At 42.0% G+C, this 20767-nt stretch overlaps 1 protein-coding gene across 1 annotated transcript in view; it reads left to right on the top strand.

Annotated features, from left to right (window-relative positions):
- Positions 1–20767, top strand: part of pdcl (phosducin-like) — a 49862-nt gene that overhangs the window by 15443 nt on the left and 13652 nt on the right. The window contains exons 2-3 of the mRNA XM_060935695.1: positions 6455–6638; positions 15459–15640. Coding sequence (XP_060791678.1) covers positions 6464–6638; positions 15459–15640 — 357 coding nt within the window. The 5' untranslated portion in view covers positions 6455–6463. The remainder of the gene's footprint in view (positions 1–6454; positions 6639–15458; positions 15641–20767) is intronic.

The following is a 20767-nucleotide window of genomic DNA, read 5'->3' as shown; positions in this document are numbered from 1 at the left end:
TTTTTGGCCTGAATACCAAGCGTCACGTCTGGAGGAAACCATGCACTGTTCATCACCTGGCTAATGCCATCCCTACAGTGAATCATGGCGGTGGCAGCATCATGATGTGGGGATGTTTTTCAGCAGCGGGAATGGAGTGACTAGTCCTGATAGAGGGAAAGATGAATGCAGCCAAGTACACTCAGATTCTTGAAGAAAGCACTCTGGAGCAGGTTCTGGACCTCAGACTGGGGCAAAGGTTTACCTTCCAACACGACAATGACCCGAAGCACACAGCCAAGAGAACAAAGGAGTGGCTTCAGAGAAAGTCTGTGAATGTCCTTGAGTGGCCCAGCCAGAGCCCAGACCTGAATCCAATTGAACATCTGTGGAAGGAGCTGAAAATGGCTGTGTACTGATACTGTCCATCCAACCTGACAGAGCTTGCAAGGATATGCCAAGAGAAATTGGCAAAAATGTCCAGAAGCAAGTGTGCCAAGCTTGTAGCTTCTTTCCCAAGACACCTTGAAGCTGTAATTGCTGCCAAAGGTGCATCAACCAAGTATTAGGCTAAGGGTGTGTACAGATATGCAACCCTTAAATAACCTATTTTTGTCAGTAAAATTGCACGTTTTCTAAAAACCTGCTTTTGCTTTGTCATTTATGGGCTATTTTGTGACAAAAAATGAACTCTGTCTATTATAGAATAGCCTGGACCAAATGTGTTCCGTCAGTGAAGACTGTACTCATTCGAATGTTTATTAAAAATCCGTGGTGAGGGGGTTTGTGATCTTTATTTCACTGTTAAGAGTCTCTGGCTGCAGATGGTTTGAGAATTCTTGGTTTATGGAATCAATAAACTGTCAGAAGTGCCTGTACATATTAAGTGCATTCGCTTTTATAATCCTACGCATCACGTTTTTGAGGCAGTGACAGTGTTGTAGTCGAGTCACTAAACCTTGAGTCCCCAGTGTTCAAGTCTAAGCCATTTAAAAAAAATTTCTGCGTCGAGTCCAAGAACAAGACTCCAACCACACCATTTGACGGTGGCTGTTTTAGCACCATTAATGTTTTAGTTTGTTCCTGAACGTGACGTATGAACAGGTGAATGTGGATTCTCCTTTATCAGGGAGTGTGAAGTATTCTGTCGGAGATGGTTGGGAGACGCATGCAAGTGCAGACGGTGTAAGTGAAGACAGGTGAACAATCCAGAACGGCAGGCAAAATCGTAAAACGGTGAAACAGGCAATAGGTCGAGCAAGGCACAAACAGGCTATCGTAGACTCGGCGGAATCAAAGACAAGAAACAGGAACTCGGGGATCAGGAAACCAGACAAGGAAATAAGGCTCGGTAATGTATCGGCAACGCAACTCGATACTTCACAAAGTGTGTTTTTCAGTTTTTATATAGGCACGCTGATTGTGCCTTAATCCTGTGCAGGTGTGAGTCGTTTATGGCGCGCGCGAGAGTCCGCTTGGCGTGCGTGCGTGCGTGCTGTCTGATGCTGTCTGATGCACGCGCCAAGGTGTGCAGGTGTGACACACTCAGCCCTCTCAATATATTTCTGAGAAAGGGGCAAGTAAGAAAGAGTAGTAGGCAGAGGTTAAAGGAACAGTCCACCGTACTTCCATAATGAAATATGCTCTTATCTGAATTGAGACGAGCTGCTCCGTACCTCTCCGAGCTTTGCGCGACCTCCCAGTCAGTCAGACGCAGTCAGGCGCGCTGTCACTCCTGTTAGCAATGTAGCTAGGCTCAGTATGGCCAATGGTATTTTTTGGGGCTGTAGTTAGATGCGACCAAACTCTTCCGCGTTTTTCCTGTTTACATAGGTTTATATGACCAGTGATATGAAACAAGTTCAGTTACACAAATTGAAACGTGGCGATTTTCTATGCTATGGAAAGTCCGCACTATAATGACCAGGCGTACTAACACCTTCTGTGCGCTTCGGCAGCGCATTGATATCTGAGCTCCGTATCAATGCGCTGCCGAAGCGCGCAGAAGGTGTTAGTACGCCTGTCATTATAGTGCGGACTTTCCATAGCATAGAAAATCGCTACGTTTCAATTTGTATAACTGAACTTTTCATATCACTGGTCATATAAACCTATGTAAACAGGAAAAACGCGGAAGAGTTTGGTCGCATCTAACTACAGCCCCAAAAAATACCGTTGGCCATACTGAGCCTAGCTACATTGCTAACAGGAGTAACAGCGCGTCTGACTGACTGGGAGGTCGCGCAAAGCTCGGAGAGGTACGGAGCAGCTCGTCTCAATTCAGATAAGAGCATATTTCATTATGGAAGTACGGTGGACTGTTCCTTTAAGCCAGGGATCCCAGCAGTAATTGAAAAAAATAGAGGACTGTAAGAAACTATCAGCATGGGTCAAGGGGGCTGCAGGGTACAGGGGGCAAAGCCCCCTGAAGCTGTTGAGATTTTAACATTTAAAGATGCTATAGAACACATTTTTTACATAGATTTAACATAGAAAATAGGGCTGCTCGATATTGGAAAAAATCAATATCACGATTTTTTCAGTAAATATCGATATCGCGATTTTTAAAACGATATTTATACACCTTTTTTTAAAGCCCTGATCATCAACACCTGAGGCACCGGGCCACATTTTTATAGTACAGGCCTCATAGGCTACCTGTCAACCCTTCCCGTTGTACCCTGAAACGCCTTTTACTTAAACTATTTACTGTGCAAGCGCGTACTTTGCATAGGTCCTATAGCCTGCACAAGGCTCACGTTCTCCTCACTCAACATTTCCGATCACAGAGGATGGAGCCAGCGCTGGGATTACCAGTGATTACTGCGTAACGTCCACACTGGCTCGTAGCCAGCCAAGGATAAAATCTCTCTCTCACACACACACACTACAACGTAAGCTTGTGTGTTGTTAAGACACCAACATTAAACACGCACACACACGGACTGGCCATTGGGAGTAGCGGGAGTTTGTGGGCCGGCGGAGAAAAAAAAAAAAAAAAAGTTGCGCGCTGGCCTTTAATATGATAAGCAATGTTAACAGTTTCTTAAAGAAACTGTTAACATTGCTTATCATATTAAAGGCCAGCGCGCAACTGTTTTGTTTTTTTTCTCCGCCGGCCCACACTGAACCACCGGCAAAACTCCCGCTACTCCCGATGGCCAGTCCGTGTGTGAACACGCACAATATAGAGACAAGTCCTTAAGAATTAACATACATGAAAATAGCTCAGCGGCATGTAAACATTCCCTGAAAGTGTAGGTGGCACTGCGGCTAGATGCTACGTGAAATGGCACAAGGCAAACACCATGCGTCGCTCAGTCAACAGACAAAATCCACGAACCCAGTAGTCCTCCTACTACTGTGGGTTAGTGTTCTGTGGCCAAAAACACCCTATGCACAGTCATTCCAAAACATCCCCACTAGTTGCAGGTTATGTCTCAAATACAGATATGCGTTGTGGGTTAAGCGATCTATTTTCAAGCATCAGGCTTCTCTTCCTTCATCTTCCAAATGTGGACTCCGCTATCTTTTTGGCATGTCAGCATTGAAATACCATTTGCAGAGATATTTCACTCGAAAAGTAAAAGCAACACATGATTAGGGCTACATGATTAGCAGGGGGACACCGTTTTAAGCGCACGGAATTTTAAAAACAATGTAATTACATCTGAGTCCGTCTACATCGCGCAATAAACCCGTCCTTAGCAGAACCTACTTCAAAGCATGATGCGAGCTGCAGATGCACAAGTCAAAATCAAATGAACCCAAGTAAACATGCCGCGGCGGGCAACATTAATAACCAAATTGCCTTACCTTAAAACGCTGCCTTGACCACAGGACGACTCGCAATTATTCCACTTAAATCCACACGGTTTAACACATCTAACACAGCTAGCAAGCTGGATATGTGCTAATATTGTTGTGCTTGTTTTCTTCCGTAGATGCCATTTTTACATTACCCAGTCCCACATCCAAAAATATGACGTAAATATGTTAATTGTATTATTATAACTATTAGCAAGCAAATCAAACAACATATTAACAAATCAATATATCAAATCACCCGACACGTATGAAAACAGAAGAATTGATTTTTTACTGTTGCGGAGATATCGCGGGAGTAGAATGGATGACGTATGCAAGGCTACGGTGTGCCTTAGGGGACAGAAGGGTTCGTTTTACCTTACTGTCACGTCAATGTTATTGTTGTTTTATTGCCATTGTAGAAATATTGTGCACGTCCCTTTCGACAAATGACAAAAAATCGTTTCATATCGATATTATGAATTTTGATATCGTTTGACACCAATATCGATATCGCGATAAAAATACGATATATTGCACAGCTCTAATAGAAAAGCAACAGAATTTAACAATAATGTGTATCTATGGTATTTGATGCCATATTTTGTAATCTATGACATAAGTGGCAAAAAAAGATTTATAAAAATTAGATGAAAATGTAGCTTTGAAGAATATACTTGCCTAAATATTCCACTGATTTTATTATAATGTAACAATAGTATCCATAGTTCATCTCATTTGTTTATTTTTTTGTTTCGAGTTAATGTCAATACTAGTCTAATATAAGCCACATTCATTTTTTCAAAAATCATGAATATGAGCAGAAATCAGTGATTCAGTAATATTAGATATATACATCTGTACAGCAAATACTGGAGATATTTGATTTAAACCTTTCTCTTTTTGAAAGGTTTCACTGCAGAGGAATTTCATGCTCTTTTCTGGGGTGCATTCTGTGATCTTTCCTCCAGTTTTCTCTGCTTTTGTTTCTCTGATCTTTCCTTCTGCTTTTTCTGATGTTCCTGCAGTGCTCTTTTGGATCGTTTCTTGGCTACTCTGTTCGCATGAGCTTTTGTTTCAAGTTTTGTATTCGCCACATTCATTAATCTCTTCTTGGATTCAACTTCCTCTCTGGCTAAGCGCAACTACGCTTTCCACGACATATTGAATTAAGTTCAACGCATTAGAAACAAAAGTACGAACGGAGTTAAAACACGTTTTCTAGTAAATGGGCGCAGCCATATTGTTTTCTTGTTCTGTCGCGTGGTATTTACATCAATTTAACTTCCGAGTGTTCCTGAATGTCAACGAGAACAAACGAAGCCGACGAAAACATCGCTAAACAAGCAAACCAAATCAGAATGTATTCTGCTGGTCATTTTACTTAAACATATATTTTTAACGGATATACAAGAGATTTAAAAAAAAAAAAAAAACACTTTTGGTAGAAGAATAGTGGAATTCCGCTAAATAGCGACCGTCTGGGATCCATGTTAAGCGTAAGCTGAGCGGAGGCTGCGTTAGCCGCTGCTGCGATGTATAAAAAAGAGGGGGATCCGGGGGTCCTCCCCCGGAAAATTTTGAAAATGTAGATGTTAATTGGTGAATTCTGAGTGATCCTGAATGCAAAATTTTTTTTTTTATGAAGTAAAAACTTATGAATTCAAATTCTTTGAAAAACCACTGTGAGTAGCCGGCAATGGAGCGTTTGTAGGCGGCAAAATCACCGGTTGCCGGCAGTTATTGAGAGGACTGCACTCTTGTACGAAATTAGTACAAATATTAACGTAGATATAAATATCTTCTACCAAATTATTATGGCATGTTACAAAAAATAAAGAAAAAAAAAATTCAGAGTCCTCGTCTCCAATTTATGAGTCCTAATGCAGTTAATGCACGAGTCCAAGTCCGAGTAATCAGTGCTAGAGTCCAAGCCAAGTCACGAGTACTACAGGCCTGGGCAGTGATGGGTATTGTCCCAGCAGTCAGTCAGGACAGTGCAAAAATGAAGCAAGAGAAGAAGAATCATCATGACTGTATTTGTTGTCATGATGGTTCTAAATCACAAACTCTTACTTATTGATAGAAATCTATGTTTGGCATGCTTGAAACTGGAACAGGCTGTTCTGATGGCTGCTTGTTTTGGCTAGTTAAATCCTTGAGATTTATCTTCGCTCGTACAGTCTGCTCTCTGCGTAATGAAGGTTATGTTGACCAGTAACGTCTGCCGCCTTTTCATAAAGTTATGATCCTGACTGGTGATGTAATGGTACATAATATCTCTCTTCTGTCATAGTGTCGTCTAAATCAGTGACATAATGCTTCATCAATCATATTCTCGTTATCCAATCACACAGCTACGACACACTCTTGAATGTGAATACATATTCATGTTTTTTCTACAATAAACTGGGAAACCTCTCTCTGAACAGCTGTCAGTGACTGTTTGTTTGCTCCTGGATCGGTCTGTGAGGTAGAATCTCTTAGGCGGCAGAGATCTATATTCCTAGATCATACTTTGTCAGTTCAACCTCCTTTGCTACAGACAGATCAAAACCTGACGATTATCTTCATTTATTTTCAGATTATAAACTAGTCTTGTCTCAGTGTGGTAAAATTTCTGACACTTGCACCTTTTGTTTGTGTCTCTTCTTCTCCCCCCCCCAAGCTTTTGGTCATGACGACTCTGGACGATAAGCTCCTGGGGGAGAAGCTGCAGTACTACTACAGCAGCAGTGAGGATGAGGAGAGCGATCATGAGGAAGATGAAGGCCAGTCGAAAACCATCAGGGAACAGGAAGTGCTGCAGACTGAGATCGACTACAGTCCTGATGGCACTGTCGTTAACACCGGTGCGTACTCTACTTTCTCATCTGTTCAGTCTGTCTCACTTGAGCCTAATCATTTTTACATTTTTTTTTTTTAATCCTGCTCTTCTAAATGTTTGCTGCTACTTATAATGTTTAGAAAAATCTCTTACTCGGCATAAAAATCCATACTGGCCATGAAAATCACTTCACACAGAAATCTGCTGAATTGAGGTATTTCACCTGACGTCACAGGGTCACGTGACGCCCCGGTGTCCGCCATTTTGAAGGTCAAGCTAGCTAATGTCAACAACATAGTAGCTAGTATGTTACTGTAGCAATGTTTACGTTCAGTCATTTGGATGACTGTTAAAACCTTTCAGTCTCAAGTTTTTCCTTTACTGCATTTACTAGTTTACTGTAATTATGATCCTGAACATTGCTACAGTAACATACTAGCTACTATGTTGTTGACATTAGCTAGTGCTAACAGCTAGCTGCTAGTACACTGCTACAACACAGACACCGACCCTAATAATACAGTTCTTGGTCATTGTCTGGTAACAGCGAATTTATAACAGGCCATGTCTCAACAGACTAAGAAGTTATTTCAATGACATTTAATAACATTTTGTTTATCCTGAGGACCGAAAGTAAATGAAAATGTGAACACAAACCTTAGCTGTAATAAGATGGCGACCACCGGCTCCAGGGACGACCCGCTGATGTAGGCATGTTACCCAGCCTGATACAAAATATTTGTAGGCATCCAAACTCTTATACGCTTTCAGATCAATACCTGTGTATGGCGATGGGTTTTTAACGACATAGGTATACAGATCATGTGGGCCGAAGTCAGGTAAAGACGAGGGCTTCGTGTACTTCCGTACGTCAGTGAACAATCCTGGTGGAAGCAGGTAAACGTCGTTCTCTAAGCCTGCTAACCTCAATTTTTGCAAATACCTCTCCCTCTGCTCGCCCTGTAAATGCCCTACGTCGCTGGATAGTGAAGGTGTTTTCTGCATCTCGCTCCTTTTTCTTATGTTTTTCGTTTGTCGCCTTCCTCGCATTCAAACTGATTCAAGCCATGACGTCCAAAATGGCAGCCTAACGATGCATCACATGACTTGGTCACGTGGGTGAAAAACCTCAATATTCTTCGTTTGCAACCACGTGACTAAAACTGCTTGCGTCATTGATCGCCACCATGTTGGAGGATATATATAATACACACACACACACACACACACACGGGTAAAGAGGAGTTACGTTTAGAAGCTTGTAGTCATTTCTCAAATCTATTTTAAAAACAATCATTTTGGCTATGTTCACACTGCAGGCTGAAGTGACTCAAATCCGATCTTTTCGCCCATATGTGACCCGTATCCGATCTTTTATTGACAATATGAACGACACAGATCCGATTTTTTCAAATCCGACCCAGGCCGTTTGGATATGTGGTCCTAATTCCGATTCCTATCCGATCTTTTCATATGCGACTTCAGTCTGAACCGCCAGGTCGCATTCATCCGACTTACACGTCATCAACAAGCCACAAACGTCACTATTCTGCGCTGAAGTAGGCGGCGGGTCTCTCAAAAAAAGTTACAACAACATGGTGCATAATCACGGGCGCAGATAGAGGGGGGGACTCGTCCCACCCAGATTTAAATTCACCTCGTTCGGTCCCCCCCACTTATAGGGAGGAAAAAACGTCTATGCTGACTTTCTTTGCATAAGGCAAACCTCACGGAAAAATCAAAAGACTAATTACCATTCGGTTTATTGAGGTGCACAGCAGTGTATACATAGTTGCAACAACTCACATAAAACAAAAGAAAGACTGATATTCGGTTGGTTGAGCTGCGCAGACTGCACAGGTTGCGAGCTCGAGCTTGGTTGCTATGGTTACTAACAACAAGTTTGACAGGCATATCGGGGTTGGGGTTGGTTTGCTGGCAGCTTTGTCCCCCCCAGTTCAAAAAACGTATCTGCACCCCTGCGCATGACATCAATGCGAGGGATGCTTCGGGCTGTGAAGGTTCTGAATCTTCTCAATGGAAGGACGCAGAGGTTAGGGAGCTGATTTCCATTTGGGGGGATGCAGCTATTCAAGCTAGATTGGATGAGTCATACCGCAACCGGGCGGTTTTACTTCCGTAAACACTGGCCATGCTCACTGCGTGTGACGTCGTCGTATCCTGCAATGCGCATGCGGAACACTTATAGGTCGCTTTTCGTTCATACTGAGGATCACATACAAGTCGCATATATTTGTTAATGTGAACGACCTCACAAAAAAATCGGATTTCACAAAAAAATCGGAATTGAGCATTAAGCCTTGCAGTGTGAACGTAGCGTTTGACTGCTTCAAAAGATAAGTATCGAGCACACTAGTATAGAATATATTTAGTTATAAAGAGCGCTCACTGGGTGATGAGGCTGCATTATTTAAGGTCGTGGATTGACATGAATCTTGTTCAGTTGACTCTGTGATCGTTTGGGAAGATTCTTCAATAATTTTGCATTTCTTTCTGCGCTCTTAGGCTTTCGAGCTACCACTTTAGTACCATCTTTTTGATTTTGTTGTGGCTCATATTTTGTGTTGGACCCCAGTCTGGATCTGTAAAATTGTAGAGATCAGCTGATTGAAAGAAAAAGCAAAATAAAATCAGCGTCATCCAGAAATTCTATACAGCTCGTTTTAAAATGAAATAATCTGAGAAGCCTTTGATTGTCGACTCTCACACTCGATGATCACAGCGAGTTTCTGCCCAACTAGGCTTTTAAACGATCATATATGATCATTCACTTTCAAAAATGCACGTCATCAAACTCCAGGAAATACTAAGCCATGGGATGCACATTAATGGGTGCAGATATATTCGGAATGCCCTTTTCTCAACCTGGCAGCAGTTTGGTGACGAGCTGTCAACATCTAACATCAGAAAACTGACTTAATTCCATCAACCTCTCTTCGTCACCACACATTTTATATAGAGATTCACTTGCAAATAATGCAGGTTCGTGACCATTTTGGTCACCGAACTTCAGGAAATACTAAGGCGTGGGGCGAGCATTAATGGGCGGAAATATATTGGGGATGCCCTTTTCTCGACCTGGCTACAGTTTGGATACAATCCATCGACATTTCATACGAGAAAAGTGACTTTTATTTAATGAGCCGGGCATCTCTCCAGCTGCCATGGCAGTGGCTGAATGGGTTGGATTTCTCTGAGAATGGATTCCATTCGTGTTCCCGTTTAACATGTTGTGGATTATTTCTGCTGAAATGCCAAAAATGCCTTGAAAAAACTTGCAATATGAAACACTTGATATTTCTCTTGCGTTGTGTGTGTGCTCTGCATCGTAATGTTATGCTCTGGATCTTATTGACACGGTGTAATTATAAGGCTAATGCCATATTTTGTTCAATAAATCGACAGTATAGACTGGCCTCCTCTGTTGCTTCCATGCTTTCTACAGTGAAAATGATAAAGTACGACAGGTCAGCAGACTGATCTGCTGTGTGGGGTTTTTTTTTTCTTTGACTGCCATAATAAGCTTTTTGACAGAAAATGTGATTAATATTCCAGAAAAAAAATCATAGAAAAATCCAGGGAAGTGACCATTCATGACGGCTGCATGACCACCGACAAAAACGCTGTCGGGAGGGACCTCGTGTACCTTGAACGTGTTTCTAGTTATATATTGCAATCTTTCATTAATAACTAGTTTGTAGCACTTACCATTGATTAAAATGTTCACTGCAGACTCGTGTGGTTTTTGCTTTCTCATCGTTTAGATCAGACCGGTTTATGTAGGACAGCCACTGACCTCTACAGTGGTGCTTGAAAGTTTGTGAACCCTTTAGAATTTTCTGTATTTCTGCATAAATATGACAAACATCAGATTTTTCACACAAGTCCTAAAAGTAGATAAAGAGAACCCAGTTAAACAGAGACAAAAATATTATACTTGGTCATTTCTTTATTGAGGAAAATGATCCAATATTACATATCTGTGAGTGGCAAAAGTATGTGAACCTCTAGGATTAGCAGTTAATTTGAAGGTGAAATTAGAGTCAGGTGTGTTTTCAATCAATGGGACGACAATCAGGTGTGAATGGGCACCCTGTTTTATTTAAAGAACAGGGATCTATCAAAGTCTGATCTTCACAACACATGTTTGTGGAAGTGTATCATGGCACGAACAAAGGAGATTTCTGAGGACCTCAGAAAAAGCATTGTTGATGCTCATCAGGCTGGAAAAGGTTACAAAACCATCTCTAAAGAATTTGGACTCCACCAATCCACAGTCAGACAGATTGTGGACAAATGGAGGAAATTCAAGACCATTGTTACCCTCCCCAGGAGTGGTCGACTAACAAAGGTCACTCCAAGAGCAAGGCGTGTAATAGTCGGCGAGGTCACAAAGGACCCCAGGGTAACTTCTAAGCAACTGAAGGCCTCTCTCACATTTGGCTAATGTTCATGAGTCCACCATCAGGAGAACACTGAACAACAATGGTGTGGATGGCAGGGTTGCAAGGAGAAAGCCACTGCTCTCCAAAAAGAACATTAGCAAACTGCAGACAAGCAGCAAAGATCACGTGGACAAGCCAGAAGGCTATTGGAAAAATGTTTTGTGGGCAGCTGAGACCAAAATAGAACTTTTTGGTTTAAATGAGAAACATTATGTTTGGAGAAAGGAAAACACTGCATTCCAGCATAAGAACTTTATCCCATCTGTGAAACATGGTGGTGGTAGTATCGTGGCTTGGGCCTGTTTTGCTGCATCTGGGCCAGGACGGCTTGCCATCATTGATGAAACAATGAATTGTGAATTATACCAGCGAATTCTAAAGGAAAATGTCAGGACAGCTGTCTATGAACTGAATCTCAAGAGAAGGTGGGTCATGCAACAAGACAACGACCCTAAGCACACAAGTCGTTCTATCAAAGAATGGCTAAAGAAGAATAAAGTTAATGTTTTGGAATGGCCAAGTCAAAGTCTTGACCTTAATCCAATCGAAATGTTGTGGAAGGACCTGAAGCGAGCAGTTCATGTGAGGAAACCCACCAACATCCCAGAGTTGAAGCTGTTCTGTACGGAGGAATGGGCTAAAATTCCCCCAAGCCGGTGTGCAGGACTGATCAACAGTTACCGGAAACATTTAGTTGCAGTTATTGCTGCACAAGGGGGTCACACCAGATACTGAAAGCAAACGTTCACATACTTTTGCCACTCACAGATGTATAATATTGGATCATATTTTCCTCAATAAATAAATGACCAGGGTGGCATGGTGGTGTAGTGGTTACCGCTGTCGCCTCACAGCAAGTAGGCCCGGGTTCGGGCCTCGTGGCTGGTGGGGGCCTTTCTGTGCGAAGTTTGCATGTTCTCCCCGTGTCCGCGTGGGTTTCCTCCAGTTGCTCCGGTTTCCCCCACAGTCCAAAGACATGCAGGTTAGGTTAACTGGTGACTCTAAATTGACCGTAGGCGTGAATGTGAGTGTGAATGGTTGTCTGTGTCTATGTGTCAGCCCTGTGATGACCTGGCGACTTGTCCAGGGTGTACCCCGCCTTTCGCCCGTAGTCAGCTGGGATAGGCTCCAGCTTGCCTGCGACCCTGTAGAACAGGATAAAGCGGCTCGAGATAATGAGATGAAATAAATGACCAAGTATAATGTTTGTCTCATTTGTTTAACTGGCTTCTCTTTGTCTACTTTTAGGACTTGTGTGAAAATCTGATGATGATTTAGGTCATATTTATGCAGAAATATAGGAAATTCTAAAGGGTTCACAAACTTTCAAGCACCACTATACCCTCCATGGACACATCTCTTCTCTTATTTATTCCCCCCCCTTGATTATTTATAATTGCTGGAGTTCTAAAGAACCTACAAGTCCTTTTGTCTCGAATAGAGTTGTGCCCGCATCCAATTACAGCACAAAGAGTCGACATAGCGAAGAAACCAAAAGGAATTCTTGAGCACAACAACTTGTCAAGCATATCTTCGATAGTAAATGTGCGCCACATGAGTTTGTGTATATCCTCCAACATGGCCCACTTCCGGTTCAAAGCTTCATGCGTAATTAGCTATGACGTCACAGGCAAACGAAGAATTGCTGACTTTTTATCAGCTAATCTGTCGCAGCATGAGAATAATAACAGTAAGTGCTTACAGCATCCGGATGAGACATCCAGACTAATGCAAAGTGACTGTATTATTTGCATTTTATTTTTTATTGGCTTCACACACTTTTTAGCAATTAGATAAGAGACTGAAAAATCAGTGTTCGCTTAGTGATTTTAAAATATCGGATCAAGTTCATATCCCAGTACAGACAAGCTGTCAGTGCTGGGCCCTTGAGCAAGGCCTTTTTAACCCTCAACTGCTCAGCTGTATAAAATGAGAGAAATGTAAGTTCCTGTGGATAATGGGGTTTGTCAAATGCTGTAAATATTATTTTATTGCATAGCTTGAGGCTGGAAGTAGAGCCCTGCACTCCTGCGGGGGACTCACGGGACCCGCCGCAAAGCAGTGCAGCGCGGGACAAATTTTGAAAGCTCATTGCGGGCGCGGGCGGGACCGGAAGTGCACATATGCGGCGCGGGTGGGAGCGGTGATAAGCTGCAGTCCCGCTAACTAAAAACGTGCTTGAAATAAAATTTATAAATTATTAATTTATGTCTATCCTATATAATTTGTGCTGGATATTTTATTTGGCATTAACATTTTAAGATGCCTAAATTTGCAGAGAAAGTCAGATTGCCAGATTGAGTGAGAAATGGCATCTTAAACTTGCCATTGATTACTCTAATGACTCGCAGTTCACACCCAGCTAGCAAGAGAACCATGAGTGAATTGATTTGCTTGTTGCGTTAGTCTACAACTTTAATCAGAGAGACAGGTTACACAGTGACGGTAGGCTTGACTCAATGCTATCCCAGAAATCCTTCCTGTAATATGCAAATTTGGCTGTCCAATCAGAGGCGGTCAAATTTGCATATTACAGGAAGGATTTCTGGGATAGCATTGAGTCAAGCCTACCGTCACTGTGTAACATGTCTCTCTGATTAAAGTTGTAGACTAACTCAAGCAGGAAATCAATTCACTTCTTTTACTAACTCTGCTTTGCAATAAAAAAAAAAAATTCGTACAAAGCAAGCCCATTCACTTTTTTATTCTGATCAGAGAATTGCAATGGTTTCTCATGTGATAAAAATGTGCCATTTGCGATTAAATATTTTAATCGTTTGACGGCACTTATTATTATTATTATTATTATTATAGATACTACATGCTGAATTCAGAAACAAGGTAAACAATAACAAACGTGAGCTGTAGATATTTATGCTCAAATCCACTCAAAGTAGGGGGCGGGGCACCATCACGCTGTGTCAAGACAAGAACTTTCCTGAGAAATAACGCGAACGTCTGCATCATGCGGGATTTGCGGGCAGGAGCGGGACAAAATATGGCAGGCGGGAGCGGGACTGAAAATCATAATTCTTTGCGGGCGGGAGTGGGACTGCACAATGCGGGCGCGGGTGGGACTGAAAAATCCGACCCGCGCAGACCTCTAGCTGGAAGTTAAGTACAGAACTAGAGGAAAATACTGTATTGTTTTGCTCACACTAATTTTGAGGGTTTCGCACAATTCAAAGTTAACGCTGCTTTATTTAATTTTTTTTAAAGGTCCCATGGCATGAAATTTTCACTTTCTGAGGTTTTTTAACGTTAAAATGAGTTCCTCTGACCTTCTTAAGTCACCCCAGTGGCTAGAAATTTCATAATGTGTAAACCAAACTATGCCCAACATTTGAGAATGGCGCGTCAAAACGGCGCGTTGATAAACTCTTCCATTTACTACGTCAGCAAGGGAGATGATCCCCACGGCCCCCCTCTGGATTCCCACCCACTGTATGGATTGCCCGCCCAGTTGTAGTGAGGAGACCATAGAGGACACAACAACATGGCGAGCGAAACATGGAACTAGCCAGGTACTCTGCGCTACAAAACCAAAAAGCATGCAGCATGCTCTGTTATAATAGCCAATCAAAACAGTTTTTACAAAGACACCCACATTCTTTTTAAGTCATTCGTTCATTTTATTTGTTTGTTTGTTCAGTAAAAACCCAAACATTTGTTGAATTTATTTTATTTCCTCGCGTCGCACCTTAATGACGTCAGCGCACGGTATTTTTTCCCTTCGCGGTTTGTTCCTTCTCTCTCGCCATAGTAAGACACCCACATCCACTTGTTCTGACCCACTGGAGGTAGCGTCACAGTGCTGTTAGCCAATCAGAGGTAACACGTTTACATGTCATGAATATTAATTATAAGACCCGCCCCCACCCTCTACCCTTCCCCGCCTCCATGCTTCTCATTAGTAAAACGACGCACTGGGAAAAGGGCTGAAACGGGGCTTTCTCCCAGGAGGCTATATCTACGTGCCGAGGGTTCATTTCGAGAGAGGCTGCGGATATAACATCTGGAAACCTCCACGAGCCCGTTTAAAGCATCAACAAACCACCATGCCATGGGACCTTTAATGCAGTGGGGGAATAAAATACAAACAAAAATAATGTTTACTGTGTCCTGCCTTCTCCTTCCTGACCTGGCCACATACATTTGCATAAAGCAAGCAGATTTGTCCACTCCTACTCCCCAAAAACTTGAAAAGTATCCCTTTTTAAGGTACAGTTAGAACAGGTAAAAAAAAAAAAAGTGCAATTAATTTGAGGTCAATCGTGAGTTAACAATGGACAATAATATGATTTAATCGTGGTTAAATATTTTAATCGATTGACAGCCCTAGTAAAAACGTGTGTGTGTGTGTGTGTGTGTATGTGTAGGTCCAAAAGGTGTGATCAACGACTGGAGGAAGTATAAACAGCTGGAGACGGAACAGCGAGCTGAGCAACAGAAGGAGATGGAGCGACTGATCAAGAAGCTCAGCATGACCTGCAGATCACAGCTGGATGAAGAGCTGGACAAGCAGAAGCAGAAGGAGCTGCAGGACAAGATCAATGGCAAGGTTCGATGCAATCTATGAAAAGTACAGATAAAACAAGCCGTTTCTCAATATAAATAATAAGGTAGAATGGCCTTCTGGTGCTGTGTGGGAAGCTTAATTGTACCATCAGTCTGTTAGAACCAACTCCGACTGATGGTACAGGGCTCGACATTAAAGGGGAACCGAAGTCATTTTTAAACTTGCTTTATTTCTTAATTAACGTGTTATTCAATTGCGTTTTTGGTTTTATTAACCTTGTATCGTGACTCGTATTGGCATATTATATTACACTTTTCGGTTTTTAGCCGTGCTGAATGTAGTTCGTATGGTCCACGGCAGGCGTCGCTTATCCGCGCGATCTTCACGAGACTTGTGCAAGACTTCAAGCATGAAGTGTCAGCGCCGCCATTTTGAAAACCGTTTACACAGCAGCCAGATCGCCATATCATTCCAATATAGATTAATTTCGAGATTTGCCAGCTTCATCAGTGATGGAGATAATTCCATACGACTTCAAACCAGCGTGGAGTAGAGAAGAGTTGGAAAGAGGACAGGATAAGGACTAGTCCGCTGCGCTGGTATTTACATCATTACTGTTGCACAATTAAAACGTGCCGGATCAGGTGGCTGGTGGGTTTCCAGAATAATAAATGCATGCATGTATTTTGGTAATAAATACATCTTATACTGAGCGCGTTTCCCTCACTAAGGTTTCGGACAGCACTACAAAATGGCGTCCACGCTATATAGTGCCCTATTGAGGTATTTCACCCGACGTCACAGGGTCACGTGACGCCCCGGTGTCCGCCATTTTGGACGGCAAGCTAGCTAATGTCAACATCATAGTAGCTAGTATGTTGCTGTAGCAACGTTTACGTTCAGTCATTTGGATGACTGTTAAAACCTTTCAGTCAAGTTTTTCCTTTACTGGATTTACTAGTTTACTGCGCCAGCCAGCCCCGGAGCGCTAGCTAGCGCCGGCCAGCCCCGGAGCGCGCTCAGTAAACTAGTAAATACAGTAAAGGAAAAACTTATAACGGTCCATGTCTCAACAGACTAAGAAGTTATTTCAATGACATTTAATAACATTTTATCCTGAGGACCGAAAGTAAATGAAAATGTGAACAAATCTTAGCTGTCAGTGAACAATCCTGGTGGAAGCAGGTAAACGTCGTTCTCTAAGCCTGCTAACCTCAATTTTTGCAAATACCTCTCCCTCTGCTCGCCCTGTAAATGCCCCACGTCGCTGGATAGTGAAGGTGTTTTCTGCATCTCGCTCCTTTTTCTTTTATGTTTTTCGTTTGTCGCCTTCCTCGCATTCAAACTGATTCGAGCCGTGCCGTCCAAAATGGCAGTGTCACATGACTTGGTCACGTGAGTGAAATACCTCAATATAGTGATTAGGGAGCGATTTCGGACACGGAAAACTTCCGGCTTGATTACATAAGCATTTGAAGGAGGGTGCGCACGTCTTTTGACAACGCTGGCAGATGTTGGTCACATTGATTTCTGCTGTACGTTTTACTTCCGTCCTACGATGTCTCGCACAGGTCTCGGCGAATCTCGTTTACGGCCGTTGCTTTGACATGCGGACTGATGTATATTACATAGCATAATTTCAAACACTCATAACTTGCTATAGCAATGACAAAATAGCTGTCAGAAATGCATTCCTACATTTTATAAAATGAGAGAAATTGAATTTTGATGATTTAAAAAAAAAAAAAAATTGCCTTCAGTTCCCCTTTAACGGTAGCCTGACTGTCCGAATACCAAACGTTTGGTCTGGACAAGTCCACATGTGTGTGCGCACGCATAAAAATAACTTAAGTCACGATTTTAACTAATATCTAATTATAGATTATTAGACTATGAATTCATCCAAATCAGATAAATGGTGATCAAATACCTCAATAAAATAAATGTGGTGAACCTTCATTTCATTTGGACAATCACTATTATTATTATTATTTTGTATGGGATGCATTAATCATCACAAATGTCGTAAAATATTTCAGGGGAATTTTACAACAGTGCTGAACTTATGGTTTGTTTTCATTCACAACATGATTCTGTCCCCCTCACCATGTCCAACTTTTGTTTTCTTTCGGTTTCATTTCTTTAAATCAATTTACACTTCAAGTTTTGCTGGATTAATCAAGATTTAACGTTATTTCCTCCAGAAGCTTTGAATTTGGGTGAGTCTGACTCTTAAAACTGCAGATCAGGTAATGGGTTAACACACGCACCATTAGTGGGGCACGAGAGAGTTTGTTTATTGTTAGTTAGTTTTATTGAAAAATTCATAATCATTAAAGCATAATGACCATAACTAATACCTGCTTTTTGATGAGCTTTGTTCAACACTTTCCTTTCATTGAAATAGTAAATGCATAGTAATAACAAAGGTTATGGTCAGGGCAAGTGAAAAATCTTGCTGCTTGTCCGACTGGGCAAGTGGATTAAAAAGTTAATGTCGAGCCTTGTGGTACACTGCAAATGATAAAGAACAATGTAGTGGTTTGAGGTCTTGCACTCTGGGGGCTTTGAGTATCCAAACAGAACTCTTAAAGGAGATACGCAGAACCATGGCCTCACTTTTTGTTTCTAAATACCTTGAGCCCTCAAGAATGGCACAGGAATCGTTTTAAACATTAACAATAAATCTAATATAGTAATTTTTACGATTAAAATGATCCATATAGGTAGCGGTCTGAGTGAATGACGTCTGTGACGTCACAGCAGGAAGTCGATCGGTCTCATCGCCATTTCCGCTATACTAAAACACAGAGCTGACTGCAACTCCGATCCTCCATTTTGAGCTAATTTATCGCCATGTGTTTTTGGCTGGTGCATTACATTGCATTCATGGCCCAAGAATGTTCAAACTGCAAAGATTTGGACACGTTTTGTAAGAAGTTCACGGGCACATTGGGCGCCTATGAAGTGGTCTCTCCTCTGCTCTGCACATTTTACTGAAGACTCATGCGAGACCTCTGATCTGTTGAGGAGCGTTGGCTATAAGCCCATATTGAAAGAGGGTGCAGTACCAACAATTAAATAAAACTACAAGAAAAGGAAAGTAAGTTCAGTTACACCAGTTCTCCCGGAGTGTGAGCGGAGAGGTTGTTGCTAAAACCCGGGATGGAACGGGACGCGACATCATATCGCTTGGGCAGTGACCTCCCCGCGGTTGTTGCTAAAACCGGTGACGTCCAGTCCTGGGTTTTAGTAATTGCCTGAGCCGAGCAGTAATGGCGGAGTACTCAGTACGGAGAAAATGGAGAATGAGTGGACCAGCTGTCTGATTTCTCCGTTGGATATGCTTGCCTCAGCTGCAATATCTCGCCCTTACGTGGAAGAAGTGAATGAACGAAGAACTGAACGAACAACTGAAAGTCAGATTGTTTCAAAACAATTGGCCACAAGGTCGGCCTTCAAGAAGTGAGAACACAGATGGGTAAGACATAAGGGGTGTTCACACGGCAACTTTTACTCCGGTGTAGCACCGGGGCTGCCCCGGTAGAGCGTTCACACGGTACAAAGTTATACCAGTGTAGCCCCTGAAAGCTGCTTAAACCGGTGCAAATCTAACCCTGCTCGGGAGGTGGTTTAAGAAATTTACTCCGGAGTAAATGCTAGTTTGCGGGGCAGCACCGATTATAAAATGGGACGTCTGAACGCTACAGGGGTAGACTTGCTACGCGTGAGGAGAGTTGATTACATAAGGGTATTGCATAATTTGCATCCTGGTATTTTGCGCTTCCAAAATGGCGAATATCAACAACAGAACTGCGTGTCTTCCAGTGTTGCCAGATTTGGCAGTTTTAAGTGCATTTTGGCGGATTTGAACATATTTTGGGATGGAAAACGTTGGCAATATCTGGCAACACTGGTGTCTTCATCCACGTTGTTTTCCCGGCGCTTGGTGATGCCATGACAACCGGGAAAAAGAAGTACATTTTCACGCATGCGCATATTTCATTTCCGCATTATTACTATCGGAAATGATAGTAATAATGATAGGAAATGATAGTAATAAAAGGAAATATCAAAACTTTATTACCATCAAAGGAAATGATAGTAATAAAGTTTTTGCTACTATAGCACGGTCGCAGAAACTGCCGTGTGACCGCAAGTGGGGCTGCACCGGTGCTAACGCGCTTCTCTCTAGTAAGCAGGGTTGTGATGTGTGAACGCTGCGCAAAATTTACACCGGTGTAAGATATATCGCAACAAAATACATCGGTGCAGCATCGATGCAAATATGTGCCGTGTGAACACCCTATTAGATACAAAACAACAAAACCGACATGTTGTTTACCTGCATTTAGATTAATACATGTAACTTGTATTGTGTGTTTAAGTTACCAGTATAAGATTATTACATTTTTTTCAGAATGTGATTGTCTCAGTTCATCTGATTATTTAATTAGCCTGATTAAAAACATTTTATCAGTGAAAAATGCATGCACGTACATGTACGTTGCATAAGTTATAACGCCTATCCTGTTTTAATGAGAGTCAACCCACAATCAATGAAGTCAAATCAGTCATAGTTGAGCAAGTCGGTAACGGTATTTCTTACCTTCACCATAAATTTTTATTTATAAGACTTTGGTCTATAGCTGTAAAAGGCCTCGGCCTTAAAACCGGTTACCGCAGTGACGTCACGCACTCGGGGCTGGCTGGCTCAGCGGGGCGGCTCGAATGCCAACTTTGCAGTCGATTTTAACTCATATATATATATATATATATATATATATATATATATATATATATATATATATATATATTCCCATTTATGCAGCATAAAAGAGTCAAGGCTGGAGATACTATCCACTCAGCAATGTATTTAAAAATAAAGGTTCTGTGTATCTCCTTTAAGTACCACTTCAGTTCCAAGACCACGCCCTGTCTATGATTGGTCCAAATATCACATGGTTGCTCTTGTCGCTGTAAGAAGTGTTTGTGTTTGCTTGCAATAGTGAGACCAGCATGCAGAAAACTTTTGCCACAACTGCTGTTTCATGTATGTGTGTTCTGTCTGTTCTCCAAAAACAAGCCTATTGCTCACGTTATGCAACTGCCAAAGCCTTTGCCCTGCTTTTAAAGTCCAGCCATCCATTATCCATAACCGCTTATCCT

The sequence above is a fragment of the Neoarius graeffei genome, chromosome 12, assembly GCF_027579695.1.
Source record: "Neoarius graeffei isolate fNeoGra1 chromosome 12, fNeoGra1.pri, whole genome shotgun sequence".
Lineage (NCBI taxonomy): Eukaryota > Metazoa > Chordata > Actinopteri > Siluriformes > Ariidae > Neoarius > Neoarius graeffei.
This window is presented reverse-complemented; position numbering and strand designations above follow the sequence as displayed.